The sequence below is a fragment of the Chaetodon trifascialis genome, chromosome 15 (genome assembly GCF_039877785.1).
Source record: "Chaetodon trifascialis isolate fChaTrf1 chromosome 15, fChaTrf1.hap1, whole genome shotgun sequence".
Lineage (NCBI taxonomy): Eukaryota > Metazoa > Chordata > Actinopteri > Chaetodontiformes > Chaetodontidae > Chaetodon > Chaetodon trifascialis.
Window position 1 is genome coordinate 7,154,155 of NC_092070.1, and position 25,245 is coordinate 7,179,399.

General features: G+C 42.6%; 2 protein-coding genes across 4 annotated transcripts; both read left to right on the forward strand.

Moving 5' to 3' along the window:
* The first annotated feature begins 369 nt into the window (after positions 1-369).
* LOC139343161 (paralemmin-1-like) lies at positions 370-9,899 on the forward strand. Its single transcript, XM_070980647.1, has 7 exons — positions 370-414; positions 1,563-1,643; positions 4,329-4,426; positions 4,869-4,986; positions 5,879-5,903; positions 6,715-6,795; positions 7,981-9,899. Exons 1-7 carry the CDS (start codon positions 370-372, stop codon positions 8,841-8,843), a joined length of 1,311 nt encoding a protein of 436 aa, XP_070836748.1. The 3' UTR covers positions 8,844-9,899.
* A 196-nt stretch (positions 9,900-10,095) lies between these two features.
* On the forward strand, positions 10,096-17,820 carry LOC139344079 (trichohyalin-like). 3 transcript variants are annotated; one of them, XM_070982007.1, is made up of 4 exons: positions 10,096-10,197; positions 11,995-14,438; positions 16,420-16,505; positions 16,922-17,820. In XM_070982007.1, exons 2-4 carry the CDS (start codon positions 12,041-12,043, stop codon positions 17,021-17,023), a joined length of 2,586 nt encoding a protein of 861 aa, XP_070838108.1. In that variant the 5' UTR covers positions 10,096-10,197; positions 11,995-12,040; the 3' UTR covers positions 17,024-17,820. The 3 variants fall into 3 exon arrangements, with proteins under 3 accessions (XP_070838108.1, XP_070838110.1, XP_070838109.1); XM_070982009.1 differs by having other exon boundaries at positions 16,925-17,820; XM_070982008.1 differs by lacking the exon at positions 10,096-10,197 and having other exon boundaries at positions 11,661-14,438.
* Positions 17,821-25,245: the final 7,425 nt, after the last annotated feature.

Sequence of the window (25,245 nt, forward strand, 5' to 3'; positions counted from 1 at the left end):
ACACCCATTTTAAGTCTTTGCATCGTCAGTTAGAAGGAACAATGCTGTTGTTTAGCAGGTTTGATGTTTACTCTGTTCTCCATCTCAGTTTATCATGTTAGAACTAAATGAATGTCTTTAGTTTTTGGTCATAAAAGTATTGGACTACTAAAAAAAACATTTGAAATGCTGATTAATTGAGTTGGAGTTCTTTTTTTTTTCTCTCCTAAAAATGCAGCTGTTAGTGGGTAATAGTGTAATACATGCTGTATCATTAATGCTACTTTTAGCTGCAGCCATCATAGACACAGCCAAAAAAATGTCTGTTTTCTTAAAAATCTCTACTGAGCAAATGTAATTATTTGTATTTCATTTGTTTTCAGGCCCGGCATGGATGAAGCAGACGAGTACCAACAAAGGCTGCAAGCCATCGCTGTGAGAAAGCCTTTCTTTCTGTCTTTGCTTTTGCCCTTTCACTGTCCACTTCAGTCTGCTTTCAACCAACTTGAACTTTCGCCTCATGTCAAAATAATCGTTCTGCACCAACATCGTCTCACGTCACTTCAGTGGAACGGTCTCACTTGATCTGCGCCGCCTGAAGTGAGCACGCACAGAACATTCCCCAGTCAACTTTCTGTCCAATAAGCACTGATCTGTGAAACCAAAGGTTGGAGGGCCTGAGTGCAGCCTGCCTGACCTCTCTCCAATGTAAAATCTGCCCAAACACGAGTGACCCACTTCAGCGGACGCAGTGAAGGCCTGGAGTGGACCTCAGCATTACATTAACAGCACAGAAACAGCGTCAGCATGCATACAATGTGCTGTGTCACTGAACTATTTCTCTCGGCATCCCTGCACTCTGCCAGCTGTATCTCCTTCTGTAATGTGTCGGTCATGTCTCCTAAAAATATCCCCTCTCCCTCTCCCTCCCTCTCTCTCTCTCTCTCGGTCGTTCTCAGTACTCTGCTTTCATACAGAACCAGTCCTTGTCTTCAGGGACCATGACTGCAAAGGGGTGTTACCAGGGAATTATCTTAAAAAGCGGGTGTAACCCACCACCACAAGTACAGAGTTCTTGGATCAAGTTGTGTCTGTTGTTAGAGGAAGAAATACAGGAGTTGTTTGAGTCACATTAACCTGCTTTTTTGGGAATAATTCAAGGGGTTGTTTTTGTTGCTGTTAAGAGATAACTTACAGGAAGACTCTGTATGTGAGGGGTAAGTAGTGATAACATTCCTAGAAAACTGAATAAAGTGTCTTTTATGTGTGCATTTGACAACAGAAATGACTTAAAAGCAATGTAAATCCTCACATTTGAAATTAAATTGTGTTGAGATTCAGTGTTCATATCCTGAAGTAGACGCTGTAAAACTGAATTCCACCATCCTGCTGAATCAGCTGTGCTATGAGATTTTCTTTCACAGACAGAGTTCCATCTGTGCTTTAACTGCTTCTTTATCAGCAGTGGTGGTGACACACCTCAGCAACCCAGACAGGAGAGAGCAATCCACGCCAAGAGAGTTTGCGTTTTCTTTTTTCTAGCATTCCCGCTTCAAAGATTTCACTTTTTCTACTGTCGCCAGGAGAGGCGTCGACAGCAGGAAGAAGAGAAGAAGCAGAGGAGGGAGGCGGAGGAGGAGTGGCTGAAGACGGCCCAGGAAAAGGTGACTTAAAGGAAGCTGTTGAATGAATGGATTGAGGAAGTTGAAGTTTGATATTTATATTGGTTGATTGGTTAGATCATTCATGTCTGTGTGGAATACATGTGAAACTACTGTGAGCAGTCATTTAGCTTAGCTCAGCATAAAGACTGGAAGAAAGGGGGCAACACCTTGTCTGTCTCTGGTAACAAAATCTGCCTTCCACCACCTTTAAAGCTCACCAATTAACATATTACAGCTTGTTAAACTGTGTCAAAGTGTGAAAATGACACATTTTGGTTTAAATTTTGGGAAATTCAGGGACAAGAGTGACAGGAGAAGACCGATACTGAAACCAATATGAAGCTGGCTTAGTTTAACATAAAGACACAAATTAAAACCCGACATGTGGTTTTTACACTTCGGTTTTTGTAGAGCTTCAGAAAACATGATGCAGAAGTTAGTGAGTAGTTAGAAGAGTGAGTGGCTGGATTTTGTAATCAGAGCCAGGTTAGCTGTTTCTAGTCTTTGTGCGAAGCAAAGGTAACCAGCTGTGAAGGTTAGCTCTGTATTAATTGTTCAGACATGAGTTGTATCAGTCCTCTCATCAAACTCTTGTCCACAAAGCAACAATAAAATATTCCCTTAGATGGCTCTTTTTTTGGGGAAAAGCTATGAAAGCTGCCGGCTGGGATCTACCAATTTGTTTTTCATTGTTTTCCCTCCTTTCCGGCTGCCTCATGTTAAAAGCTGACCTCTGGTGTGTCCCACCCTCATATCATGTCATGTCTTCTGACTGTTGCCAAGCTGAGCTGTTCGGCCGCCAACGCCTAGCTCAAGTGTTCTGGGTGGGGTCACTTGGACTTTATTATGACTCTGATTTACTCCCAGCAACACATAAGCAAGTAAAACTTCGTCTTTTCCAGCGTTGGAAATAATAAAGTGATCTGAAGGGAGACGAACTGCAAGAGGGGAAGTGGTGATGTCAGGAAAAGAGAGACGGCACATTATTTTTGTATGGGCTGGGGATTCTTTGCACTGAGCCATATCACATCAACTACTTCACTGTTCCCTGAAAGACATGCTCTTTTGAAAGTAAACAACTCATAACAACCTGCATTATCTGTGTAGCCCAGTGCTGCATCATGCACGCCGCCGCGGCCTCCCACACAAACTGTGCTTTCTCCAATCCCATTTCCTTGAGGCAAGTACATTGCTAGCGGCAGGGACAGATCATCCCCACTGCAGTTGAATGAGTTTAGCCCGGAGATACAACAAGGCCTCCTCCATCTTTGCGGCGGTTAAATTTGACTTTCTCCTCATAAGATTTCAATGTGCAAATAATGTGAGAATTTAGGGAATACAAACACAGAACATCCACAAAATAAGTCTTCTGGGGATTCAAAGGCTGTGAGCTGCATGGTTGATTTAAGGTACAGTGTCAGTCTGAGCCCAAAGGAGAAGGTGGTATTTTCAGCATCTCCACGGTAAATACTGTCTATTTGGTTTTTTCCTGGTCCCACCCACCGAGAGCGGGGCCCATGCAAGGATGCAAGACCCAGATCTGTGTGGAGAGTTGGATCAGTTTGGGGCTTCATGTGATTGAGAAAGGGCATTGCCAGGTTTCAGGTTGTTACTCCCGCTCACACCATCGCCAGGCAAGAGTGACAGATTGTATTTCTGTCACTCTCCGACTCCAGGAGCAGGAAGTGTGGGCTCGGGGCTGTGGTGAAGAGCTGTGACACCTTTTCGCTGTCCCTCTCAGGCAACAGCAGCCCACAAGATCCGAAATGGCAGCACCACAGGCCTTGTTAGGTCTGTTAGAGGAGTCAAAATAGCAGAAGACCTGTGCCAGGTGGCCGGCTGCATGTCTTGATCCCCTGAACGACTGCATCTGTTCTGTGTGTCAACACAGGCACAAGGCTTGGTGCACAGTGTGTTTTAGTTATGTCTCTGTTTCCTACAGTGAAATATGGTGTAACAAAATTGACGCTAAAGCAGCTGTCTGATGAATCACATCATAACGTAGCGACTGTAACAAGGCACAGTCGACCTGTCAAGCTAACATGCTAAAGCAGAGTACATAGGGCTGTAGGAGCGATACTCTGTGTCCAGAACGTCAACAACACAATGTAGGAATGGATGGTGTCATTTTCTGCTCCAGTGGTTAGCATGTCTGGCTAAATTGCGCGCTACCTATATTAGTAACATCTTGTTACTTCCAAGGCTAAAAGTTAGCATATTATGAACTGACTACTAGTTGGTGAGGTAAAAAGTTAGGGTTTAAAAAAACATTCCTCATGAGCACATCCACTGTGTCGTGAATGCTAACCGAGTTCAGTCTAGCATTAGCAGCTCTGTTCTGCAGCCAACGCTACCCAGGATAGCATCACATTTTCCAAACACTCTGGTTAGTCCTCATCCTACAAGTGTTTTCTTTTGTAAATTTACAAGTGAAACTATACATAAGTGAATGCTATCAGCTATGTCAGCTAAGCAGCCAAATTGACGGCTAAACTGAGGAGCTGTTATCATAAACTGAATATGTGCCATGCGCTAAGAGAAGCTTGACAGGCATAGCAACAGTAACTCAGGGGGTGTGGCTTAGTGAACCGTCAATGGAGCCAGCGAGGGGGGGGTTCCTCTGTCTCTCTTTTCTGATCTTTAAAGTTTTTATTGATTTTTTTTCTCTCTCTCATTCTCATCCAGAGGAAGTACCTGAGGGAGCAGTGGCTCAGTGAAACAGCTCCAGCTCCTGTCCTTCCTCCACTTGAACCACCCTCACAGGAAGACGAGCACATAGCAGCGTGAGCCACATTCTACCGTTTCATTCATTATTTTACAGTGTTTGAGACATTCATGATGCTGGAACACTTACGTTACACTCTGCTGGTGCACAGATAAAAAAAACATGTAAGGTTCACATGTCCATGTTTGCTATGAAGCACGGAGTACAGTATTTCCATCACAGATCCACTTCTGCCTCACCATGACGAGATCAAACAGAAGGCAGCCATGTGACAGACGATGTGATGGATTATAGGCTAGGACATGAACACACACGCACACACACATCTCACAAGGCTTCTTTTTTCTTGGTGTCCACTGCTCTGAATCATTTATGCTATGAGCTCTAATGTGCATCTATTTGTGTTGGCACATTCTATGTGTGTGTGTGTGTGTGTGTCTGTGTGTCTGTGTGTCTGTGTGTCTGTGTGTCTGTGTGCGTGTCAAGGAACAAACCAAAAGTCAAAAGACGCCCGAGGACGACGAGGAGGAGGCAGCTGATGCCAGAAAAGAGGAACAAGCCTCCCAAGAAAACAAAGAATCTGTCCACTGCACAGCCACAGCCAGAGCTCTCTATCAGGTGAGACAGGCAGATGTTTCCAGAAATTCACACAGACAGACAAAACAGCAACGTCTGACGGATTTCATCATGTGAAATCGAGGATTTTGTCTGTCCGGGTTTTCTTGCAAAATGAAGTTAGGAAATTTCGAGATGTGAATAAATAGCCCCAAAATATCTTCTGATCTGAGATGCTGTGAAAGCAGTAAGTAAACACAGCACCACGTCCCCCTTTAGCTAAAATTCTCCTTAATGGCTGAACTTTTAGTGAATATGAAATAGGGGTCAGAGGATGCAAATGATGCTCAGTTTGGCCTCTTGCCACATCCCAAGAAGAGGAGCGTTGAATAAATAAATAGCACAACAAACAGAAAATAATCTAGTAGCCTGTACTAGATGTGAGTACTTTGAGTTATGTATCATGAATAAGAAATACAGAACAGTGCTATCAAACCAGAGCTTTACCCTGAATTTAGTGAAGAATGAAACAAATGATCTGCTTGTTTTCATGAATATCATACACAAGTTTTCCCACTGTGACCTAAAGTAAAGATTTCTTTCTATTTATCATATATTGTACTTTTTTTTAGCATCAAGCAAATGCATCATTCAGTAGCATGTGAACTTTAAACTCCACCAAATGGCTGGCTTTACTGTACCGCCCAGATCTAGCTCAGTCTAACACTGGCAACCAGCAGCAGGACTGAACAAACCTCAGCGCCTCTCAGCGTGATGGGACTTGGTTCAACACTTCTGACAATGGCTGTGAAATATTTATGGCAGGGCACAAGTTGGGGTGGGGAGGCTCCAGAAACAGGATGGGAAGCATGTGTTTAAAGTTGCAGACTCAGTGTCTGTTTTAAGTGTCTGACCATGGAGAGCACTTAGAATTGTCTCTTTTCTTTCCCCACAGGCTGGCGCTGACAAGGACGAACAAGGTAAGAAGTCAGCCGGGCTGTAATCGTCATCAGCTTACCATCAGCTTCCATCTCTTCTTTGTCACTCTCATGACTATGCCTGCCCAGAATCTCTCTTGACAGACGATAACTTACCATAACTAAGCCTTTGCATGAAGAATAGTCATTTAAATCAGGGTGACAGAATGGAGCCACGGCTCAGAAACAGCTCTGCTTTGACTGGAACGACATTATTTACGTTCTGCCTGCGTGACTCATTCTGCTGTACAAAAACACCATTAGGGCATCCCTTTTCAGCCAGTCTCCACTTTGTGCACAGAGATCAGAGAAGTTGGAAGGGAAGCAAAAGTGTGAGAGGACAGAACAGCATTCGACACATCACTTCATATGAACGTTTCAACGCAGCATATTCCAGTAAATTAACAGTGTACTAATGACTCACTTCCCCCAAAACTTCACTCAGAGAATCTTCAGTTGAAGTTGTGATTCATGCACATTAAAAGCTCCACAAAGCTTTGTTTTGCTCTCTGAAGTCAAACTGACATTTGACTTCTCACATTTTAGAAATTAAGATGATGATGCTCCAGCTGTTGTGCAAAGGTTTCAATTTTTCCAAAAACATTTGTGGAAACAGTGTCCTTTTACCTTTAGGCCTCTGTGGAGGCGTTTCCCCTGGCAGTGAACTTCAGTGCTTCACTGCTGACTGCAGCAGATTATTGCCATCTATTGACCTTATGCGGCCTGCCCAGCATTTTTATAGTGATTTCCAAACAAAGGTACATTTTAATTTTAGTTGGACTTAATAGTGCAGCATTTACCCTTTCTTTTTCAGTAAATAAAGAGGCTGAGGATCACTTCTCCACACAAATGGCACAAAGGATGCTTCATGAAAGTGGGCAAGATGGCCGATCAGGTGAGACACAAATGTAGACTTTTTTGTAACTGTAACTGCAAAAACATGTTGAGCGTATAGTGTGGTAGTGTAATTGCCAGCCTGAGGATACTGAGGGAATGTATTCAGTATTTTTGGCTCAAAATGTGGTGGTTTGGGTCCCCTGAGGTGCAGATTAGCTTGTGTAACTGGCACTTGAAGAGGTTTTAAAGGTCCTGTCTGACTACAGCTCTTTGAACAGAGGCCAAATATCGTACCCTGGAAAATGATAAACGTACCACTTAATAAATGGAATTCAGGCTGGAGAATATCAGAATACAACCCTGACTCCAAAAAAGTGGGGGCGCTGTATAAAACATAAATAAAACAGAATGTGATTAAATGTTAATTCTTTTTGACTGATACTCAATAGCAAATGGTACAAAGACAATATATTTAAAGTTTTACCACATCAGCTTCCTTGATTTTTTTACATATAGTATGCTTATTCTGAATCAAGTGAGGATGGAGCGAGGCTCACCACTTTGTGAACACATGAAGATGTATGAAGCAGATTACAGCATGAGCTCAGGGACACTTTGTAAACTGTTGTTGGTTCATTTGTAAATGACTGCATTCAGTTTTTATTAACATTTACACAGCATCCCAACGGTTTTGGAACCGGGGTTGAACAACTTTTTCATAAAAAGAAATTTAGGCTACAAATGATCAGAATATCATCAGTTATTTGCATTAGTCTCCCCATTCTCCTCTTGCAAATGATAACCTCTTTATTTAATGTAGCTCTGCCCTCCGGGTACGACTTAACGACGGCGCTGAGGTGAACAGCCTGAGAACAATGTTATATTTAGCCCACTTTGTTATTTCTGTTCGTTAATTTTTTATGCCCGCTGGATGGCTGTGTGGAGTTAAAAGCTGCTGCTTATTGTGTCTCTCTATATTTTCTGTTGTGCCGGCTCACATTAGTTACACAGAGCTGAGATCCTGACCTGGCGTTAACCTTTGCACCTCTCACCTGTTAATTACACCTCAGCCTGTGATACATTTAAGCTCAGTGTGATTAGATAAAAATAAGGACTTGTCCTAGACTGCAAATGACTTCAACTGCAGAGAATTTTAATATTTAGCTGTAGTTTAGCCTTGACAGTTGTTTTCCCTCCAGCATTTTATCTTAATTAGAATTCTGTTCTGTCTCCTATATTACAGTCCTGGGAACGTTGGCAGTGCAGGTCGAGAGAGACCCTCGGACAGGTGCCACTGTCATCAGGTCAGTGGCCCCCTTGTCCACACCAGCTGGTGCTCCGATGACTACCGCTGTCTTTGACGATGGCAGGAAGAGTATCCACGCTGTGGGTGGGGTGGGAGGTCAACCCTCGACTGAAGAGCTCGGCCAGATCTTGAGCGTTATCGATGGGGTCGGGATGAAAGTGCTGCTGGATGAGGTCACAGTCACGCCAAACAAGGCAGAGACAAAGACAGAGGATGCAGATGCCAGCAGGGCCCCAGAGGGAAAAGTCTTGTCTTTTTCTACCCATCATTCCATTTCAGAGGAGGACAATAAGCAGTTTGACAGCTCTAGAAGCCATGACTTGGAAACTGAGCTGGGAATAGAGGACTGTGCTGTGAGCATGGGAAAGGAGGAGGATAAAAAAGAGGACAGAGGCATCACAGTGGTTAGAGACATTGCCGGAGAAGTCGGTAATGTGAAGGATCAAAGCTTGGAGGAAGGCCCAGTCACTCTTTTATTCCTGGGATACACTGATTCTACAACGGAGCAAGGTCACGGCGAAGATGAGGACGAAGGCATGCTCACTGTGGAACGAGTGATGATCACAGAGGACGGAGAGGAACTTGTCTTAGGACCAGAAGCATCTGCTTCACCTCAGACAGGCAAAGAGTCCCAAGACCAAGTGTTTCAGGACATTCCCCTGGAAGGAAATGTGGAGGCAGGAGTTAAAGTCCAGGGAGAGGAAGGTGACAAGGGACTGCATAATTCGTCTTTACCCAGCGCAGCAGAGGGAGGGAGCACTTCCAAGCGCAAGACATGTCAGTGCTGCTCTGTCATGTAAGAAAATGACTGTCATTTGGAATATTTGAGCGTTCCATCAGACACTGTATGCCGCATTGCTGCCTTAATGACTAATATGAGCGAATATACCACCATCTGGTTTTATCTTACAATGATTTTGGCTCTGAGCATCCACCACTTCACTTCACCAAAGACAGAGATATTTGTTCTGTTGTGTGTCCTCTGTAGCAGCTGTGGGTTAACAACAGCTCTGAGGGACTATTAAAATCCACTTCTTCCCTCTGGTGGACAAAGCTGAGAATTTCAACATGCCCTCCTGCAGGCATGCACATACGTCTCATCTCAAATGTGTCTGTGCCTTAGACTTGCTCTGTGCCTTATCAGCCAAAAATATTCCAAATGTTCATGTGCAGTGTTTGCTGTAGGAATGGAAAAAGCCAAAGAGCAGAAGAAGCATATTTTACAGCTCTGGGCACAATTTGGGGGTTTTAATGTCAGAAATCTTACATGTTTAGTTTCTTAAGGCTTTTTTAGATGTGTTTAGTGTCAAAATTCAACATTTTGGGTAAATATCCTTTTTTTTGTTGTTTTTGCTGATAATTAGATGAGAGATTTGATACCACTCTCATGTTATGTTGAAGCTACAGCCAGCAGCTGGTTAGCAAAGCTTAGCACAAAGACTGGATGTCTTTGACATTACAGTAGCATATTTACTGCACAGACATGTGAAACTCTTTGCAAGAGAGCAAAACACATTTCCCAAAATGTCACACTATAATTTTAGACTTGAAACATACATTAAAGTAACATGATTTGGCAGCGTGGAAAGGCTTTGAAATTGCATATTTGAACTCTATAACATTTTGATATAATTTAGCAGCTAAATTACTGTAGAACACGTGGAAAAAGAACATTTTTGTAGCTCTTAAAAAATGGGGGAAAGCCCACTTCTAAAATCAGGGCTATGGGCCTGTTACAGCACAGCTGTCTGCTAAAGTGTTTTATTATATGTATCACTGTAATTTGGTATAAAAGTGATTGGCTGTGGATGTTAACTGGAAGATGTGATCATAAAACAGCATATAATTAGAATGTTCATCGTGTGTAATTTCTTTAGAGTTGAACTGTAGACACAGTTTCACACAAACACAACTAACACTGTTGTGTGCAGATGGTCCACATCTCTGTGTCACACAATGACATATTCAATTGAATCGCTGCACTGCTGTGGGTCATTTGAACTGTGCACTGCTTCTCAAAGAGGAGGATTGTGTGTGCTCACATGACACAGAGGACAGGAAGGTACAGGTGCTAAGTAGATCAGCTGGATCATTCATATTTCCATTGAGGTCGGAACTGTCACGCACTGAGGATGACTGCAGGATTACCGTCAGGTGGGTCCCTTCCTTCAAAATTTCTTCATTTTGTGTCTGCATTTGCACTTGTTTGCTTTGCTGTCAGTCTTTTTTGGATTGAGTGTCAATAGTAAAGCATTATGCAGTCCTAGCAAGATAAAAGTCTCACTACAGTTAAAGATCACTTCATTATCATCAAAACTTTGTGTTTACCATAAATATTAGCAAGAATGAAACAATGTGTATGTGTACACTACTAGCACAACAGCTGTTATCACATCTGTGGTTAAGTATTGGATAATGGAATCATGAAACTGCGTGTGCAATGTCAGTAAAACTTTTGAATATTCCTAAAAAGCATTTAACATAATCTATAAGAACCTTCTTTATAACAACAGTGGAGAAAATGTCTCTTGAAAGGAGGATGGAATAAACAGGTTAAGCTCATTAAGACACATTAATATGTCCTGTTGCTTGAGCTTTCTATACAGTATGCTGCTGCTGTTGGTAATCCTGAAATGCAGTGGCTGGCATTAAGCCCCTAAATGCAGGTGTAAATATAGACTCATTGATTTAAATCTGCAGCTCAGGGAACAAGATGATGCCTGAACAGTATTTATAATAAGGAGAACATGAAATAGTATTCAGTGACACTGCATAGCATAGCCATGTTTTCTATGATGCTTCAGTGTAAATATACATGTCCAGTTAAAGAGGAATAGGGCTGGTCACAGACTACTAACAGTTCAAGTCACTGTGGCTCATGGATAACAGGCATTAGCCTGATGAGTTCAGGACTGTTATAGCAGACAATGATGGAAAAAGCACAACTCTCGACAGGCAAACTGGTGGGATGATGAGAGCCTCTGTGGCTAGCCAGGCTGGCAAATACTGTACATAGAGTGCGTGCCAAAACAGACACAGCAAAGCCGATTACTCTTTTCCTTTGTCAGCAGAATTGGCTGTGCTAGGTCACAGTGGGGGAGAAAAAGTCACCAAAACAACAGAGAAGATGTATTCCCTGCTGAAAAAGAAAGTGCCGTAGCTCCCAGTTATTTTGGTGCTTCTTAAACATACATCCTAAAGGCTATTGTTGTGATCATTTCAAGTAGAATTCAGCAGAAGTCTTGATAACTAAACATCAAAACCAAGACAAAGACCTGCACACTTCATATCCTTATGAAGTCATTGTAGCAAGGCTGGACTGGCTGGAATACAACAGGACAAAGCCAACTGCCCTGGAGCTGCAGCTTACTGTGTGTCGATTGGTGTGTGTTAATGTCTGGTGTGAACTCACAAAAACACACTGTGTGTATCCTTGAAGCCTATGTTGAATGCATTGCTCCGCCGAAAACATTTGCAAACAAGCCATTTCTCTTAAAAGTTCACTCACACAACAAACAAAAACATTGCTCTCTTACACTGCTTGTGGTCATGTTATATGTTGTACATTCCTAAAATAATTTGTGTAATCAATTACCACACAGCAAAGCTGGGAGTATTACACAGAAACAATGCACAATGCATAGCGTGAGATGAACAGGGTGGTTAATGGGAGCCCATCAACTCATTTTTGCCACAGGGGCCCTGAGCAGGTTTCGGCTATGGCCTGTGGGCTGCACCATTCACAGCACAAATATATGATGAAAATATTTTGCTTATAGCCCAGCACAAGTCTAGCTAAAGACTCTGTTTAAAAAAAAAAAAGAAAGACAGACTGGATGCTTATCTTTCTCTAAAAAAGCTAGTTCTGTTGTAAAAGCAAAGGATATAAGCAATGATATAAAGGGTTTTATTGTCAAACCTCAGTAACGCTTTTTCATGGGTCTCTTAAAGGGGAATAGATGAGAAACACCCTTAAGTGCTTCAACGGCTAGTAACCATGGAGAGGAGGCATCCCACACTGAGCCCTCAAGGTGTGGCCTCCCAGGATGATGGTGGTCTGTGGAAGAACCCTGTGACAGACCACACCGACAGCCCATCGGTAACCTGTAATGAGGAGCCCCAAGATGAAACTAAGGTTACCCCCGCACCTATGACTAGATACTACAGTGTGATGGATGATGAGGGTGCAGATGATGTCTTCATCCCACGGCCTCCATCCTACATGGCTCCTTTGCTGCCAGCAGAGGGTAGCAGGCATGCAATGGTGAATAATCCCAGTGTGACCCTTACACATGGGGCAGCTGACGCCACAAAGGCTAAAGCTAATCCCGATGGCTTAGACTGGCATCATGGTGAGAAGCAGTTAATGGCAGCACACAACAAGGTGGATGAAGTGAAAGCAACCACAGCACAGACTTCTAAGGAGTCTATGGACACCGCATCTCTGCCCAAAGACAAGGATTCCACTCTACCAAAAGACCAAATATCCATGGAGGGCACAAGTAGAGCGGAACCTGAGGTCATTTTGATTGGAGGACAGGAAAACTGGAGGGACATTGAAGCAGAGACAGACAAATATCCAAAACAGGTACCTTCAGGCATTGAAGAAAGCTCTGAAAATGAGAAACAATTTGTCAAAGAAGGAGTCGAAACAACATCCAGAGATATCTGTGGTCTTGCTGAGACAGATTCAAATCCAATGGCAGAAGACGTCAACTGTGACCGTGTGGAGATAAATACCCCAACACCATCAAGTGTGAATGATGATGGCTTTGAGTCCTGTGGGCCACCAGATCTCTGGAAATGCAACCAAAACAAGATGGAGTCAGCAACCAATCAGCCACAGGTTCCAAAAATCCCAACAGAGATGTCCAATGATGATCAAGCAGTTGACACCAGATCTTTGGACTACAACCTCTCAAAGTATGACTGGGTGAGGAGAGAGAGTGGCACTAGCAAACCACAAGTGCCCCAACTCCCCATGTCTGAAGATTCTGAAGAGACGGTGACAAAGGGAGACCAGGGAGATGGAAGCAGGAGAATAGCTACTGATATACAACAAGGAGAGCAACTGCTTCAACGTCTGCAACAGGTACAACTACGACAGGATGTATGTGTATCAGAGAGCACTCACACCTCCCAGCAGGTTGTCCAAGAGACAAGAGGCGAGACAAGAGGTATGCTTGGGATTGGAGTAGTTGACTTGGAAACAAGAGAAGGGGGCCTGTCAGGTGGAGGTGACAAGGAAGAAAGTAGATCTCACACTGTTGAGGACAAGGGAGGAGAAACAAACCTGATGGAGAAGGAAAAGAATGAGAGTAAAGACGCTGACACAAAAAGAAGGATGCCATCAACCATGCCTGTAGAGGCAGAGCATCACATGATTGCCAGAACAGAGGCAGGTGACTCTGATGATGATCAAAGTGACAACTTGGTGTCTCCAATCCACCAACATGAAGCATCCACACAAATTCCTTTCCAATCTACCCGCCACCGATTGTCAGCAGCTGAGACCTCCATTGAGAGGCAGATTCATGAGGTAGCCCAAGACAAGCAGAACCTGCAGAGAGCCAGTGGTCTCTTCAACCTTGTGGATAATCCAGATGTACTGGAGATCCCTTTTAAGACCAATATCTCATTTGAGCTACTTACCACCACAGTTGAACAGCCTTGCCAGCGCAGCGACTGGCAGTTCTCAGAGGAGAAGATGCAAAAGGAAATAAGTCAGGAGATTCAGAGAGAACTGGTGCTGGTCAACCAGGGGAAGATCCCAGGGGGGTACAACAAAGGGGAAATCCGCCAATTAAAGGAGACAAAACTGCTGTTTGAGGCTTTCCAGCAGGATAATATGGAAAGTCCAACAAGGCACCAGAAATCCCCTACCTCACTGGTGAAAAGTCACGTTTACCCATCTGTGCTAGAGCGCACACATAGCTTAGAGATGTTTTCACTCAAAAGTCGCCCCATTTCCAGAGCACATTCCCTCAGACTGTACAAATCATCCTCCGAGAGGGAGAAAAGTCCCGAAGACTTCCGATCAAAGAGCCCAATTGGTGGTTCTCGAGACAAAAGTCGTCTATTCCCTTACCCAAAACAAGACAAACACGTCCGCCTGTACAGAAGCATGGACTCCATAAACACTGACACGTCAGTTGTGGAGACTGGGAACAAAACTAGGGAGGGAAACATGACACAACCATCTCCCATCCTCAAACAAAACCCCTTCTACAAGTTGCGACCAGCCCTGGCTCTGCAGCCAGAAGTAGAGAAGGACATCCGGGAGGCCAAAGAAAGAGAGGAGGAGCTGCGCAGACAGAGATGCACACTGTACGGAGAGAACAGGCAGAACAGCGAAGATGAGGAAAAGTCAGGATTCAAACCAACACTCGCAACAGGTTAGTCTGCATGGTCTCTGTGATTCCTACAATACTCAAGTACTGTACTTGAGTACAATTCTGAGGTTCTTGTCCTTTTATTTAAATATTTCAATTTCATGCTACTTTAAATTTCTACTCTGCTACACTTTGGAAGCACATATTATTCTTGATTCTGATTCCACTACATTTATTTAGAGGATAAAGATATATGTAAAATATGGCTCATTGTGTTAGATTAATTAAACAATTTCCAAATTCAGAATATGAAACCTAATTTGATCATTTGGATGAACATTACTGATCACTGATAACAAACCATAATATTTTTGGATTATTTCCATCAGGTTGCTAAGCTGCATCATATGTCTAATACGAGTCATTTAGATCTTTATTCACTGCATATCCCAGCCTTCTGACACTCAGCCTGAGCACTTTCATGAATGTCTCTCTGCATTAGCATCACATAGTGTTATCTAAGGAACCTTATCGACAACTTAGTGTCAACTCTGTCACAGATGGTTAAGGGCACATCACTCTAGCAGCAGCCTGATCTGAGTCAGCAGATGCCAGCGGGCTGAGTGACAACATGAAGGCTACTCTCTGCACTCCAGCTTCAGCCACAGGCAGTTCTGGTTCCAGTGTAGTGTTGTGTAAATACAGATGACTTCAGACAGTTGATATGTCTTGTTGAAAGTATGTGCAGTTTGTGTGCATTTTTGTACGTCTGTTGTTAGGAGCTTGGAGGCCCAACAAAACTGTGCAGCCAGCCAGGGAGAGTGTCATTATGTAGTGCCGTGTTAGTATTTTCAGCCACAGCGGCTGGATAATGATGTGTGGGTTGACTCAAGGTGAAGATGATGAAGTTACATGTGACAGAATATAATATGTCTGGGGCTTGGCTAAACTTGAGGAAATGACTCATTCTTAAGGTCAAATAAGATGTAGCGTCTTGTCCTAACCAGCCATGACACAATACTGTATGAGAATGCACAACCCAAACAGGCCTACACCGTGATATATTCACAGATGACATGCAGTCATTTTCAAAATTGTCGGTCCTTGATGTCAGACAGCAGGGACAAAACAGGTGTCTCATTTTTATTATCAGCTGTAGCTAATTAGCTAACTGAGCTAATGTTATCTTAAAGACTCAACAGTCTCTGGCTGACTATGAAACTGATATTGCTTTAAAATGTGAAACTGAGAAAATGACTACATAGATTGTATCATGCTGAGACTGCACATAAATCTGCATGTCCAGGCAAAAAGTCAGCATTGTTCCTGTACTGCAGTGTACGGCTAATTAGCCTTACTAATACACGTATGATAGGGAAACATGTAATCACGTATTGCTACAATTACACAATGTTGAAAGAATGGGAAGAAGAGGAAAAGCACCCACTATTCCGACTGGGGTACATTCATTCATTATTCCAAGTTGATTAGCCCGAGTGCTAACCTTGTAGCCACACCTATTAAGTAGCCAAAATTAGCTGCTTTTGTTGTGTTACGTATTTATAGCAATTCATTACCAAGTGAAACCAGATACAGGCAAACAGTGTCCCGATCAAGTCAAAAGTCAAAAGCTCTTATAAAGTTAACTTAATTGTTTGAATTAATGTTAACACTGGACATTATTTTGGATATAACTGTCGAACAGAGTCGCTAACCTTAGCCCACACTCTGATAAAGTAGCTACCAGGACCAGCTTCCACACAGTGCAGGAAGTCTATTTCATTATTCGTATCAAGAGCTTTTTTTTTTTTTTAAACATAATCTGAAACTCCGCAAGATAATGAAATGCCGCTGGCCTTGGAAGTATCACTCCGGTTACTAGCCTCCTGTGGATAGTGAGCTAATTAACCAGATGTCTGGTGCTAATGTCTGGTGCTTACATCAGAGCAGACAAACAAAAGAGGTCCAGTCTAGTTAAATTTGTGAAAACCTTGATGGTTTATCAGATGCCTAAATTGAACACTTTCTACTTCCTGTCTTTCAGACGACAGGCGCCAGTCCAGGGGGAAACTGGAACGGGTTTGGCCACCGCCCTCCAAGAAAGACCAGACAAAATCGGAGCAGACACAGGTGATGCATCAGGTCTAATGACTGAAAAGAGCTTCTTTCTAGTTTTCTCCGTCATTGTGTAAAATCTGTGCATGCAAAATGTGCACAATGCTGGCAAGAACATACTGTGACATGTTCTATTGTCAATAATTCAGGGAACTCTAGAGGATTAGCATTGTTAAGAAAGCACTGATTAGTAGGCAAATTGTCAGGGAAAAAAGTCAGGTTGGGCTGAATTTCAAATATGCTTCTGGATCATGGGGTATTGGCTGGAATCTAAAATGGCTGAAAAAAGACACTGGATTTGAAGTATTTGCAAATGCTATTTGTTTTACAAATGCTTGGGTGAGCACAAGCGCTTTTGAAATTGACCTTGCATTCAAGAGAATGGAGCTGAACTCCCACTCCAAATCCTGCTCTCTTCTCTGATCTCACAGCAGGAGGCAAAGGTTCAGAGAGCAGGAGGTCAGAAGCCTCCTCTCTGGCAGCGCTGGGAGTCCGGCATGGTCAACGGGAAGCCGTCAAAGGAAAAGAACTGATCCTGGCCATCCTGATGTCTTCAACACTACAGATAGAATATCTACGGTCTGCCATGCTAGAGCTGCACAAGATTAATCAACATAAGTAAAATCCTGAAGATAGTTCCATCGTAAAAGCTTTCTGGCTCTTCTAACTCTGCTTTTTATCTGTGTCAAATTTACCTTTTTTTGATATCTTTAAAAACTAGTTCTATTCAGCACAGAAATAAAGTAAAAGATGGCTTCTGTCATTCTCTCCATCCTTTTTCTCTTTTAATCTCTACCAACCAAGTTACGCAAACAGTATCAGTCCTTTCACTACAGTCTCACTGTTTATTTTAATGGGATGTTGAATTTCATTGTGCTGGTCAACGATCTGATGCACAACATTGTAATGACGATGTGCCTCCCTGAGTTCCCACAACAAATTTCCGATTGAATTGGGTTCTGAATAAATTTAGAAAATAAGCTTGCAACAAAAAAGGAGAGTCCAATTTGTCACAACAAGTTTGTCTCCACTAATGAACTTTTTATCATTTTTGTACCATGCACTCAATTATCCTAAGAAAAAAAGTAATGTTCGTTGTAACTTTCAGAATTCACAACCAGGTTCAGCTCAATCGTCACAGAGAGGACTACTCAGTCTGTAACAGTAGTTGTATAAAGTCTTAATTGGATGTGGAGGGAGCTTTCTAAAGTCTGCAAAAACTTCCCCTTATGATGTCATCAGGGTTATTTTGCCTTGGGCCTGGAGAGTCTATGTTGCAAACTAGAAGTATGGAGTTTGAAAGACATGGGTGATTACTGGGCAGAGAGGGTCTAATGACAGACACTGTCGAGTTGCATTATGGGAACTGTAGGACCCAGTGTTTTGGGGGCTTGACCTGCATTAGACAACAGAAATAAAGGAAATATCTCAGGCTCCTGTTTCAGTTTTGATCATTCTTTATTTAAGCTGTCTCTTGTAAGTCCCCAGACTTTAGGGAGGTGCAATACTGAATCTCAGGAGTGCCCCTTTAACAGGCTTCAGAGACTGGATGTACTGGTTCTGTATAACACCCAGAGGGCATTATAATGATCATCATTTGTGGGCTTATTGCACATGTTCTATAATGTTCATAATCATGGTTTTGGTGCCCTCTAGAGGTAAGTCCAATCTCTAAACTGTAAATTGAAACGGCAGCAGAAAAGCCTGATAACTGAAGACTGAGTGTTTTGTGGGTACATCAAAGAAGACGTCCATGGCAAATGAAGGCATGAAAAAACCTCAGGAAGACTTCCCCTTGTTGACCTGTGACCACGGTTACTAGAGAAAGCTCGTTTTCTAATCTCTGCAGACAGAAGCACAATGCTTAGTCCATGTAAGTACCATCTGTTAGCCCCAGTGACTCTGCCAACAGAGGAAGGACTTTCGCTCTGCCCTTCCTGGCTCAGATATCCCAGTGTTAATTGGCTGCACTTCTCAACCAACCCACGAACAGCATGCACAGCCAAGGTTTCAGTTGTTGTGACATTTTAAGATAGCTCTCCTAAACATCTTTTATACAGATCCAAAACGAGTTTAAGATTGCTCTGATGGAGTTTTTCTCAAGCTCATATACATGAAGTCCATGTCTTACTGCGTTTGAAGCCATCCTGACATTGATTTTGCTGAATCTCTGGTGAACTGGATCACTGGAACAGAAGGCTGATGCAGATCTTCTTGTCTGTGTGCGGCATGGATCTGCAGCAGTAGGTGGTCGGACATCTTCAACACCTCCCATTGCATCCTGCTAGAGGACACCAGTCTCATCTCTCCTGTTGACAACAAATGTAATTCCAAATTTTCAGTCAGTTCAGGCGTCTATGAATAGTTTCTCGCTACTTTCTAATGCTTCTTTTTCTTTCAAATAACTGTTTGACACCCAAAGAGGTTAAATTGAAGCAATAGTTCACCAAAAAGGAAAAGACTGGATGAAAAAACAAATACAAAAGTATTAATCAGAACTTTGTATGGTTCTTCTTTCATGACCCTTTAGATTCATCTTGTGACCCTTTAGATGGGATTACAGTATATAAAGTAGTTCAAGCCATCATGAGCAGTAATTAACAAGCTACACTATCATGTCATATGTAAGAATAATCAGTCACAAGAGATCAAGTTCTGCAGAACAAGCGCTTATATCAATTGGTTCATGCAATACAGTCTGTCAACATATGTTTGTGTGGTCTATTTAAGCGTCAACATCTCACAAGATACGAATTAGGTCTTCATCCAACATCATCAGAACACATTAGAAGACAGAAAAGAAGGAGATGGAGCGCATTGTGTCATGCCATTGTAAATTCTAATCTTTGTTTTGATGTTTAGAAGAAGTCGATGCTTTGTTAAATTCTGCATACTAAACATAATATTTAGAACAAATGATTCATCTGGTATGGATGTGAAGACTTTGTGTCGTTGACCAGGAGAGGGCAGTATAGCCTTAGTAATCGAAAGAGTTTGAAGACAACATCAAGACAGCACGTCTTTGGCCACCAGTGTGCCCATTAAATTCCTCAGTCAGAGTATACAAGCATTGCAAGTGCTTCAGTAAACAGCTGAAGATAAACATGTTTTCATGGTTTTAAGATAAGATGACAAAAAATAAACGACACATCTCTGATAAAACCCTGATCCTTTGACCAAAGCTGTGACATAACATCACTTCATCCAGGTTTGTTCATCTTCATGTTTAGGATTGCTAAGTCACCTCATAGGAACGGTAAACATATGCTGAGAAAGTACAGCAGTTACGTAACCGCTGTAATTTCTCCAATGATGAGTCACTTATTTCACAGAGCCAGAGCCACCAGCGACATGCATTATCAATTCAGCGTACACTAAGACGAGGAAAAAAGTTGCTTAAGAGCACATCTGCGTCATTTTGTGCAATAGCATGTGGGTGGTAATTTCTTCAGATGTTTGGTTAACTGAGTCATTCATGAGGGCTGTCATGTACAGAACGCATTAAAGCCATGTTGTTCTAAAAAAGAAGCAGTAAAAACACAAACAGCACGTCAGTGAGATGAATCTCACAGCGATGTTATCTTTCTCGAACTGCTCTTGAATCATCAGGACGGTGATGGTGAGTGGAATAAACTTTTCTGGAGCAGAAAGAAGTGAATCTGTCAGGGATGAATTTCCAAGGATGAGTTTTATGTTATTTCATTGTTTTATTCAGTCCAACTTTTGGCAGTGTAATATGCAGACCTCTGGACAGAGGTCTGTTTTTTGTTGTTTTTTTTTAAAAAAAGGCTGATAGTTGAGGGAAGAAAGAGAAATAGGGCTAGCAAAGGGCTTACAATACAGTGACAGAGGGCTAAATGAACACAGCACTCTCCACTCAGTGCTATTGTTGTACTCCACCCTGCCCCAAGTTCACAAATACCAAGAGCTTTGTGAGTGGGTGCTGATGAGAGAGTAGAACAGTGACAGCTCTGACATCACCGCCCCTTCAGCGCCGTAAGATGGGGCTCGACTCGGCTCGGCCCCGGCGGCAGCAACCCAACGCAACGGACAGATGATGGATGACTCATTCTTCCCACCCACACAACTTCCCTTCGTCGGGATCCATCATCAAGGAACTCTCACTTGTCTCCAAATTAAACCCTTCCGCACACTTCATACGTTGCTTAAGCCTCACTCAGGGGAAGGCTGAACGTTTGGATGCTGCAGAAAATAGGAAAGATGTGGTAGTTTGTTTTTAAATCCACATGTTGAGTCGACTGTAACACTGCAACAATGAACATAAAGAATAAACAGTAGGCTTGTAACAGTCAAAAGTAATAGATAAATGATTGACATAGTTACCTCAAAGTACAGAAAATGGTTGAAATAGATCATGATAACTGGATGAAAGAGTTTCTAAAAGTATGGAATAAACAATTTGAAATAGCTGATGATAAATGCTGAAATTGTATCTTTAAGTAAACAGCTGTAATAGCAGGTGGATGAAGGGCTGAAACAATTAGCTAAAAATAACATTAATGGATAAACGATTTCGATGGATAGACGGTTGAAGTGCTGGTGCAGTGGTGCTCGAGTCCGTCTGACAGAGCTGTGGGGTCCATCAGACAGAAAACGCTGGAACTGCTGAGTCGCAGCACTTGCAACACGCTGGCTGATGTGTGTTTACAGAAACTGTGCATATTTCATCATAGTTTCTCATTCCACGGAGGGACATGCTCCAAGTGTTTATCTTGCCCGTGCTTCTTCTTGAATTACTGGAGTGAAATGAATGAATAAACATTGGGTAGCAGGAGCATGAGGTAAGGACAGAATAAACAGACCTCAGATGGCCCTGCTTAGTTGAGCTATTGTCCTCAACAAGCCCCTCTGTCCGCTTACACACTCCCCCTTCTTCTCCTCCTCCTCCTCCTCTTTCTTTTGGCACAATGAAAACTCAATTGTCTAATTCCATGATCCCACATTACAACAGTCAACAGTGATATAAAGAAGTTGTGTATGATAGGATGATGAGTGCGTTTGTCTTCAGCTCCTCTTGTCTCCTTGGATTTTCTGTTTTCAGAGCTTTTGATTTATGCTGTTGTCATCTCTCACTTCCTGGAAAGCAGAAAGATTTTCTCTTGAAAAAAAATGATGAAGATCAAATTAGCAATTTGCCTTCTGCAGGTGAATTGTATATTTAGCCGACCATAATGTCATTTTCAGAGAAGCTCTGCAGACCACGATGCTATCACTTGGCTGCGTTTTTGTTCTACATTCATTTATCTGCCCCTCAAAGTCTCACATTCACTTTAAATATGGATTCATTGTAGACTGACTTTTACAAAATAACCAGGCTTTTCAGGTTTGCCTTAAAAATCCACTAACAAAATCTATTTATTCTGAACTCAGTTGAAACCTGTGAGGTCTTTGGCTTAATTTACAGAAGTGATGTGGCTGTGCAAAAGCATCAGTGACCAAAAAATACTGAAAAAATGTAAAAAGTGCATCAAGAAACTGTGAAGCTGAGGTGGAATATCCTCCTGACTGAGCCAACAGCAGAACCACAAGCCACTCTGTCAGTCTAACCTTTCCCAAAGTAGCTGGTACAACCACAATCTGCTTTAATGACAGGATAATTGATGACTTTAAAAAAGACCTCAGTTAGCGATGACGATAATTACTACATGCAATTAGTGACTTTGCACTCCTGCCTTCATAATGAGGGTGGAAGAAAGAGATGGGTCCTATCAAAAATGAAAGCACTGCCTGCCAACTTATTTTCTTCACTATATCAGCTGAAATCCAAATGCTGCCCAAATTATAGCCTGTGGAATGTTGGAATTGTGTCATTTGTGTAATAATATGTTGAAATATGAAGCTGTTCTGGTTGTTTAGGGTGAGTCGGTGGTCAGATCGGGGGTGAGCAGGGTGGTCTGAGGTCGCGGAGACTTCAGTGTTCACCCTGGGACTAATCCTTTTACTGAACAAGATTCTGATCTTTTCTATTTTTCTTCCATCCTTGGCTGCTGGCCTGGGCGCTTGGCTTTGAGCATCAGGGGCAGTGCTACTTTGGGTTAAGCTCTTTCAGCCAACTGTTCAAAGCCCTTTTGCATGGTCTGCCTCTCTGGTGGCAGCCACTGAACTGCCTCCCTTTCTATTTTGGGTTTTAAAGGAATGACAGTATTCTCGCATGACTGTTAGAAAATCCTTTCATTCCACTGTATGGAACACCGCTGGGATTAGGATGCAGTCTGCATTACATAAAAGTGAAGATCCTTAAACCAAAAAAGGACGCCTCCCATGCAAACGACAATAACCACTCTCACAGCTTTCAGTATCATGGGGGCTGTGCTGGAAATTAAGTCTATGACAAAAATGCTTGAAATTTCAAGAGGTGCTGTCAGCTGAACGGCCGTCAGATACATGCACAGTGCAGACAGCACATCAGCCTATAAGGTTCCTTCTTTGCCTCTGTAAAAGACAGTGAAACAAGCAGAACCAGTTCGTAACGTTTTCACTGTGAAAAACAAAGGAAAAGATTACCATTTAAACAAACAGGATTAAGACTTTTGGCATCAGAGCATATAGGAAGTTACATAAATATTAGAAAATACATCCAGCATGGTTCCCATGTCAGGATTAAGTTAAGACTTTAAGATTAAACAAACAAACAAAAAAGCAAGAAAGGTATATTCTGCAGCGCACTTTGTTCCTCGCTGTGGAGAGTTTTTCCCCTGGCTCTTTAGCCAAGCCTGAATTTCATATCAGCAGCATGAATGAGGCACCATGTTGCTTTCATTTCAGACATCTATGTTAATGTCTGTTTCATGGTAACAGCTGTGGCAAAATGTTGATATTTACACATAAGTCATAAGAAACTGCTCAGAAATTGCTTAACCATCGTGTCAAACTCATCTGCAGGATCCATGTGCGTCTATTATCTGTGTTCTGCTATGCTCACAATGTTTTCAATGCGGATTTGAAAAGGAGACACTAAGCTTTGAGCAGAAGGGATTTCAGGAAACCTGACCTTAGTTGGTCACAGGAGCATGAGACTCATGCAACAAGATCCACTTCAGGGTTGTGAAACAAAAGACTTGCCTCGCATAACAGATTCTGCTTCTTCTTTTATAAAGACAATGGCAGCATGATGCAGCAGATGATATAGAGAGAAGACTTTTGTGAGCAAGAAACAATTAAAGCAACAACCACGCAGTCTCAGATATTATGCTTATCAAAGCTTTCTAAACTCAAAAGCACTCAAAGCACAGAAGATGCTGCACTGAGCGGGAAAAAGTGACATCTTACAAGGTCAGAGTTTCATTATGCAAGAGTTCCATCAAAATGTAAGAGTAGTCTTTACCAATAGATACACTTTTTCTACCAAACCAGGAAGTTTGTTACATAACTAACTACCTTAATTTGTGGAGTTACAGATTACATAACACAAAAAATCCACATTCATGACTAGTAAATTAGCCCAGTTTCATGGCAAAGCATGTAATACACCTGCAGGTCCAGCAGGGGAAAGCGTGTCAGAGTGATGCTTTGTCTCGCCTACTTGTGTAAAATACATGCGTGTTTACATGTGCATACCATCAGGGGGCGATAATGACAGTAGTGAAGCACAAAAATCGAGGGGTGGAGGTCGAGGTGGAGTCCAACCATCACCTGAAATGTTTCTCACCAAGCGTTATTTTGAGTAGTACCCAGACACAGCATATTTATTACTGCTAACTTGGCCGCAGAATGAGAAGCTGCATTTACACCGAGGCGACACAAAACATGACACGGGCCAGCGTTGATCGGCATGTGTATGACACGTTTTGGCGGGATGAGTAAATCCACTGTGTAGCATTCCCTGTACTGTGTGTGCCAGTGCCGAATGCTATCACTTTAAGCTAATAATAGCAGCTCTGTCCTGCTCTTTACTGGATTAATTGATACTCCAGCAAACGTTACCTGAGGTAGTGTTACGCTAGCCAGACACGTTGGTTAAGCTGGATGATACTTATCCACAGAAGAACACTGAGGAGCCAAAGCACCTCCCAAACCTCAGCAAAATGTCCTGCAGACCTGGCATCAAGCCAATTGATTGGCTGAGGATGTTGGTACCAGACGAAAATGAATGTAAGCGTACTGCATTCACTACAAGGATCCAAGCGGCTTCATGACACATCTGGGCTGATCATTATATCGCTGTGAGGAATGGGTTCGCACTGTGTGTTTTGATCTGACAGAAATCATGTCAGTGACAGTTCGGTCTTGTAGCTGCAAGTTGTATTAGAAAATACTGCTTCTACATGTAACTTTGGAACTGCTACAAGAACAAAGATTACAAAAAGAAGGAAAACAAGAGCCTGGGCAGTATAAGGAGACGTAACCATGCTGTTTCTAATGTTGCATGTCTACTTCAGATATAATCTATGTGTCATGGCTTAGAGGGGTTGGACCATGCCGTGGTGTCATGGCAAAGGGTTTCAGAGTGCGGAGAGATTATTGAACAAACGAATTATGACTCACGGCAGAAACGACTTCAACATCTGTCCACATTCATACAGCGCTGAAAACAAACACATGCAGCGTTAACCGTCTCCTCGTGGGAAATGACAATCGAGCGCTGCTGTGATGGCTGAAGTTCAACAGCACCGAAGGCTCTGCCAAGGCTCCCTCGGGTGAACCTGAGCTCTCAGGACACTGTGCCATTGCCATGCTGGAATGAACAAGGTGGAAACTGGGCCATCTATATCTGTGCTACCCTCTGATTATGAAC